Source organism: Coffea arabica, chromosome 5e (assembly GCF_036785885.1).
Source record: "Coffea arabica cultivar ET-39 chromosome 5e, Coffea Arabica ET-39 HiFi, whole genome shotgun sequence".
Classification (NCBI taxonomy): domain Eukaryota; kingdom Viridiplantae; phylum Streptophyta; class Magnoliopsida; order Gentianales; family Rubiaceae; genus Coffea; species Coffea arabica.
In genome coordinates, this window is record NC_092318.1 from 16,242,872 (window position 1) to 16,250,555 (window position 7,684).

The 7,684-nt window shown below is 35.2% G+C and overlaps 1 protein-coding gene across 1 annotated transcript; it reads right to left on the minus strand.

Annotated features, from left to right (window-relative positions):
* Positions 1–421: 421 nt before the first annotated feature.
* LOC113688517 (protein NOI4-like) lies at positions 422–7,258 on the minus strand. Its single transcript, XM_027206349.2, has 3 exons — positions 7,037–7,258; positions 1,849–2,031; positions 422–821 (listed from the first exon to the last, which is right to left on the minus strand). The coding sequence occupies exons 1-3, from the start codon at positions 7,040–7,042 to the stop codon at positions 780–782; spliced, it is 231 nt and encodes a 76-aa protein (XP_027062150.1). The 5' UTR covers positions 7,043–7,258; the 3' UTR covers positions 422–779.
* Between the last annotated feature and the right edge of the window lie 426 nt (positions 7,259–7,684).

The window sequence follows — 7,684 nt, forward strand, 5'->3', positions numbered from 1 at the left end:
ATGAGCATAATCAATAGACTTGAGTTGAAGAATTGTAACTGGAGTCATTTTATCAGGACTCCGATGAATCGCTATGCACTTCAACTCAAGAACTTAAACGAGCAAGCAAATTACTAAAGTATGAGCAAACGATAATGTCCTTTAACTTGAAACGTAATTGATAGGCTGTATGGAGCTGATAAATTGAAATGAATCCAACGAAAAGCTTGGATTCCATTATTCAGTATTGTGCTTGACAAAAGCAAAACATGCATTGTTGTAGCTTTCTTAGTCCTGACAGGTATATATATAGGCATTATTTCGAAAAGCACAACGAAACACCTTTCTGAAACTCTCCATTAGGCATTCCAAAGGACAGCACAGTCACATGAACTGTAGCAAGCAATTGATCAAAAGAAGTTACAACCATACCAGTAACACGTAGCAAAATTAAGTAACTAAACAAAGCAATTGGGTAAGCAATAATACAACTTGCATTCAGAGGTAAGATTTACCTCCCTTCTCTCAAAAAAAAAAAAAGGGAAAAAAGGAAAGAGGAAAACGAAAGTGAAGTAGCATAATCAGAAAACCCCGTTATCAAGGGGTAGTTAAAGAATAAGAATTACTGGTTTTCCTCTTAAGAACTAAAGCTCAAGTCATTGTTGTATATCACAAAAGAAACCAAATCCAGCATGACTTATCACAGCTTTGACTAGAGCTCCAGTCTTCTGGAATATTAAAGAGAAGGGGGAAGCTGAAATCAACTTTACGTTACAGCAGAATCCGGAGACAGAGCAACATCATTCTGTAGCAACGGACTGAACACAGCAAAACCACTTTTTCTGCAAATAGATGCAGTGACTTTGATTAAACTGAGACTATACAACTCATAATTCTCAATAAATGTAAAAATGGTTTTGAGAAATTCAGTCTATTTTACCATTTCAACTTTCTCAACGATCTTTATCATTGTGAAATTGTTTTATATTCTAATCCATCAAACTATTTGAACCTTCATTTATTGCCTGCTTGTTCCATTTCACCTTTTCACATATTAATATTAGATGCCAGGTTTTCAGGTTACTTGTGGAGTAATGTCAACAAATTAGAAGGTCAGCACACTGGGAACAAGTACAGATACTAAGATACGCAACACAAGGTTACGAATCCTGGATGAATAAATTCTAACATAAGATGATTGATGAAAAGAAGCACAAATGCTCATTTCAAGATATTTGATGCTTTTCATAGGGTTCACCGCATGGCCGAGGATATTTATTGCATGTACAAACCTACAACATCATCTACTTTGTTGCCTTCAGATACTTTCTCAAGTTAAATTAGACAAGAAATTGCCTGCGTTGGAAGATAGCCTTAGTGCAGTAAGTAGATATTTCTCACATGAATACAGGAATTTCTTTGGATGAATTAGAGGATATGGTTCAAAAGGTTTTGAAACTAACATGAACGCAGGAACTGGAAAGAAACACAGCTTTCATTTGAATGCACAAAGATCACCCTGCTTTATGAACTGCTATCAGACTAACATATTGATGATATCTCTGTCTCTTTCTATCTCTCCCTCTCATAGATACTAAAACAATTAATACGTAATAAATTTCACAATATTCACACCAAGAATACCAAGCGTCTCTGCTCTAAATGGGTCCTTAAGAAGCTCTCCGAAGCAGCAGAATATTAGGCTTTGATTTCAGAAACAACTAAAGAACTGTTACAGTTGGTCAAGTTTATATTCCAGGTTCCAAAACATTAAAAAAAAAAAAGGCAAGTAAAACATATTCTTTTTCTTGTAATCAAAGGTGTTAAGAGACAATGTTAGAAAACTTGTGAAAGGGCAGCTGAACTTACAGACTGAGGCTTCCCAAGAGTCGCTCTATGCTTATATGCAGAGGATCCCTTTTGTGGTGAGTCAGACTTCCCACCTGTTTTTTTCTCATTCCTAGCTTTGTTAAAAATCACCGTGAAACCCTCAGCCGAAGCTGGATCATTAACATCCCACTCTCCAAACTTTGGCAAAGGTCGGTCATGTTCCTATAAAATTTGAAAGCTTCCAAATGAAACCAGCCATCATCACTGGCAGAAAATTTGTTCCATAAGATTAAACAAATAGAATTGAATCTGTAACTTCATATTTCAAGTTTGGGTTCCAATCAAAATCTAACCCACAATAAGCCATGCAATTAGAAAAATAGCAAATTACCCAGGTAGCCACTAAACTTTTTCAATATTCAAGATTTGGCCACTCAATTATTAATAGTATGTTTTACCTACTGAACTATCAAAAGTGCAAATTTTGGGCCATTTCATCTGATTCCACCATTAAACTTTTTCAATATTCAAGATTTGGCCGCTCAATTATTAATAATATGTTTTACCCACTGAACTATCAAAAGTGCAAATTTTGGGTCATTTCGTCTGATTCCAACGTTAACTCTACCAGATCTAACAGTCCGCGCGATTTACAAGAAATACTACTAACAGTTAGATTTGGTAGAGTTACTGGTGAAATCAGACGGATGGCCCAAAATTTAGGCATCTAATAATTCAGTGGGTAAAACATACTATTAATTGTTGAATGGCCAAAACTTGACTATCGAAAAGTTTAATGGTTACCAGGGTAATTTGCCCTTGGAAAAATGTCCTAGTCATGCTTTTAGCATAACTAGTGAACAAGGATACAAAAGTAAAAACCAAAGATGTTTATGTAAAAGAGCAGCACACAAAACATGGTGGTATCCCAAGAAAACAAAAAACAATTACTCCACAGTCTGACCAAAGAAGAGATTGTAGTTAAATGATCCTGGTTTATGTGCATGTGCTGTATAACACAGTTTATTTACTGGTAAGTGTACAAGCATTAACTGGGCAGTACAATAAAAAAAGTAAAAAATGGAAGGCAGAGAAGAATGATCCAACCAACAGCTTTGCATACACATCAAAGTTGTAACAGCAAAAAACTCAAATCAGAAAGCTGACACAGAAGAGTACAGTATTATCAGAACCTTAAGAAAGTCTATGGAAATGTAAAGGATCGATCTACGAGAATGCAAGCCCCAGTTCGCAGGCCTTCATGAGCTTACATGAAAGTTTGATAGGCCAAAATATGTCAAAAGGAACCTGGCTGACAATAGGAATGAGCATGTTGAACACTTAAAAGGCCATGATAGAGTGACTTCTAAAAGTTTGGTGGTGATTCATGAGCAGCAAAGGATACCTCTAATTGAGGGATGGAAGGAATGAAAGGAACGAGGTACGAGGGATTACTTGTGAGATCAAGCATTGAGTATAAATTAGGAAATGGTGTCTTTCCGCCAAGTGCTACATTAACATCCAAACATTAACATCTAATCTCCATTGCTGCTTCATTTGTTCACCAAATGCGCAATCCATGAGATTTTCATTAGGAGGCATAGTTGTGCTGAACTGTTGGACAAGCTACTAATGGACATGAAAATGGGTAGCTGCAAAACAACAGTCTAATATTGACCACGAAATGGAAAAGGAGAAAAGCAACATGAATTGGGAAAAAGAAAGCGACAATTTCAACGCATGTATCCTTCTAAGGAAAAGGGTATGCATCTTATTCATTTCATCTACTCAGAGGAACATGCTTCTTGTAAAATGTCCAATTTGCAACCGAAAGGTCTATATTATGTGGTTCAGCGTATAAGAGACAGGTCACCATGTCAAAGAGAACGTAAACTTCATAGCCGCAAGCTCTAACCTCTCAACAGTATGCATCTAGAAAACAAGACGCTTGGAACGATTTGATCTACACATGCATGATAGTTTCTGATATATGCTCCAGTTAAAGTTGCCACTTAAAAAAAATGGAAACTACAGCCTATTTTCCAAAAGGATCAGAAAATCATGTTGCTGCAAATATAAACAGGGGAATAACACTGAACAAAAAGTGAGCATCTTTCGATATTTTATGCAACACAGATATTGGGAGATCATGTATCAACTTCAAAGACTTGTTTTTAACTGGCATCTAAATCTTTGAAGTTGAAATATGATCTCCGAAGACACATACATGTTGATCTGTATATCTTCATGAACTAAGATCTTTAAAGTCTACTTTCATGCAAGGAATAGGCTTGAACAGGAGGACTGAAAATTACTATGAACCAAGCTTGAGCTCAAGTTCCAAGAGCTTGACAAGCCTGAACTCAAGTTGGCCCTTAGATCAAGTTGAGCTTGAGTAGAGCACCAGTTGGGCCCAAATCAGCTCAATTACATCCCTACTACCCATTGTCACTTGGTCTTGCCAGATTGATCAATATAAGTATAAACTGGTTGTAATTATCTTTCCTATTACCAGTGAGAAGAACTCTTAAGGAAATCAGATAACAGTGAAAATTTTACTGCCTTTAGTAAGAGAAGTACAAATAAAAATATGAAGTAAATTCCATTTGATGCTGACTTAATTAGCCAATGACATCAGGCAAAGCAAAAGGAACCCAGTCTCGAAGAGGGGGAAAAATACTCAAAATATACATGCCTAGCATTATCCTGAAAATATGACCTTTTCTTAGTAGCATTGGAAATGAAATATATTTAAGGCAATTCTTAACACCATAGATCTCTCCACAGAACAATATCAGATATATATACTCTGTCACTTGGAATGACAAACCAAGACCATCTATATTCATCTCCTTCTAGTAATAATCTTAAGTTCAATTCCATAAAGCTATTAGATACCAAACCATTTTATTTAGTTTAGTTTAAAGATGAACTTACCTTTTCCAATTATACAGCGCTTAAAGTCATATTGCTAAACTGCAAACATAATAGTTAGATCCGATATTCTGTCAATTACATCCCTACTACCCATTGTCACTTGGTCTTGCCAGATTGATCAATATAAGTATAAACTGGTTGTAATTATCTTTCCTATTACCAGTGAGAAGAACTCTTAAGGAAATCAGATAACAGTGAAAATTTTACTGCCTTTAGTAAGAGAAGTACAAATAAAAATATGAAGTAAATTCCATTTGATTCTGACTTAATTAGCCAATGACATCAGGCAAAGCAAAAGGAACCCAGTCTCGAAGAGGGGGAAAAATACTCAAAATATACATGCCTAGCATTATCCTGAAAATATGACCTTTTCTTAGTAGCATTGGAAATGAAATATATTTAAGGCAATTCTTAACACCATAGATCTCTCCACAGAACAATATCAGATATATATACTCTGTCACTTGGAATGACAAACCAAGACCATCTATATTCATCTCCTTCTAGTAATAATCTTAAGTTCAATTCCATAAAGCTATTAGATACCAAACCATTTTATTTAGTTTAGTTTAAAGATGAACTTACCTTTTCCAATTATACAGCGCTTAAAGTCATATTGCTAAACTGCAAACATAATAGTTAGATCCGATATTCTGTCAATTACATCCCTACTACCCATTGTCACTTGGTCTTGCCAGATTGATCAATATAAGTATAAACTGGTTGTAATTATCTTTCCTATTACCAGTGAGAAGAACTCTTAAGGAAATCAGATAACAGTGAAAATTTTACTGCCTTTAGTAAGAGAAGTACAAATAAAAATATGAAGTAAATTCCATTTGATTCTGACTTAATTAGCCAATGACATCAGGCAAAGCAAAAGGAACCCAGTCTCGAAGAGGGGGAAAAATACTCAAAATATACATGCCTAGCATTATCCTGAAAATATGACCTTTTCTTAGTAGCATTGGAAATGAAATATATTTAAGGCAATTCTTAACACCATAGATCTCTCCACAGAACAATATCAGATATATATACTCTGTCACTTGGAATGACAAACCAAGACCATCTATATTCATCTCCTTCTAGTAATAATCTTAAGTTCAATTACATAAAGCTATTAGATACCAAACCATTTTATTTAGTTTAGTTTAAAGATGAACTTACCTTTTCCAATTATACAGCGCTTAAAGTCATATTGCTAAACTGCAAACATAATAGTTAGATCCAATATTCTGACTGCTTTTTCCATCTATTTGTAAGCAGCCCAGGATCTCCAACTTGGACATGTTAGATGGACTTCTCCAAACTTTCAACTCAATTGTGTTTAATCAAAGACAGCAAGTACAGCTACTAAAGTTACTGATTAAGACTAATGCCCAGCGAGTTCTCAAATAGTGATGAACACAAATGCCTTGCAAGTTCTCAAATAGTGACAAGCATAACAATCAGCTACAATCATTTTTCCCCTTAATCCCAAGGGTTGCCTTGGTGGTAATTCACCAAGGAATAAGTGCGAATAAGTGCACTTTAACAGCATGAGGTCCAAGGTTCTATGCCAAATATGTGAAAATCCTTGGGGCCACTAGCATGCTGCAAGGACTTGTAGTACAACAAAATAATCATAAGTAATTAAAATACAATAAATTTTTTCTTCCATATTCCATTAAGCTCACTGCTTGTGCATAGTGCATAAATTCATCACCATATACCGAACAAGAATCACACATACAAGAAAAAAGAAAAAAGAAAAGCCATTTCCGAGCCAGCGAAAATAAAAGAAGCTCCATCTTACTGAACAAGAATCACACATACCAGAAAAAGGAAAAAAAAAAGGCGTTTCAGCCCCAGCGAATATAAAAGAAGCTCCATCTTGCACCGAAATATCATCAACTCAATCCAAGCGGCTTATGCGGTTGCAGGCATGAAGCCGACTTACTGTATACATAAAATCTCACAAAATAGCAGCCAGAAGAAGAAAAACGAAAGATATAATTGCCAGCTATAGGACTGAAAATAAAATAACAAACATTTTTCGCAAAAAAATAATTATAACACAACAGCCTCAAATTCAAGATTATAACATAAAGAAAGAGAAGAAAAGAAAATTACTATATCATCAATCATCTAAGAAAGAACATCCCAAAAAGGGGAAATGTACACCGTGTTTTCTTCTCCCTAGCGTTTATCATACAACAAAAAAAAAATCTTAAAATACACAAACAAACTCTTAAAATAATAAACACAATTTATACATGAATAGAGAGAAATTTGGAAGAAATCATACCGCCATGATTGGAAGGTGCGGAGGGAGAAAGATTGGTGTTGTATAGGAGTGACGATAGCTTTGGTAGGAATTTGAAATCTCTCGCTCTCTCTCTTTCAATCCCTTCTTTTCTCCCTCTCCGCAGGAAATGAGAATGGAAATGAAAATAAAAGAGGAAGAGGAAAGACCAGGAGAGGGAGAGGAAGAGGGAGAGGAGGAATCGAAACAGCTAGCTGTAAAGTGGGGGCCACAGAGAGGCGTAACAGCTGGCTATTATGTGGGACCATTAAATGAGAGGGCTTGGAGAGGGCTACACAGGTACGCGAGTCATTGAGTTGAATCGGTTCAATCAGTTGGGTGACTGATTCAGTATTTTTTTTTTTTTTTACTTTTTATATTTAAAAATTCATGACAATAATAAGTTATATAGAACGCACAAAATAAAAAGAAAATGTTTGGTTAACGTGGCCTCCCAAGAGAAAACTCAAGTTTTTTTTCCTTTTTTTTTAACACAAGCAAAACTACATATAATATCATAAACCTCTTCTGAAATTTCTCTTAATATCACCTGACACCTCTAAAGTTTTAAAAATATCACTTACCTCCCATACTTTTGTTATTTGTGTAACAAAATTTTTAAAAACCCTACACTACCATTTTTCTTACCAA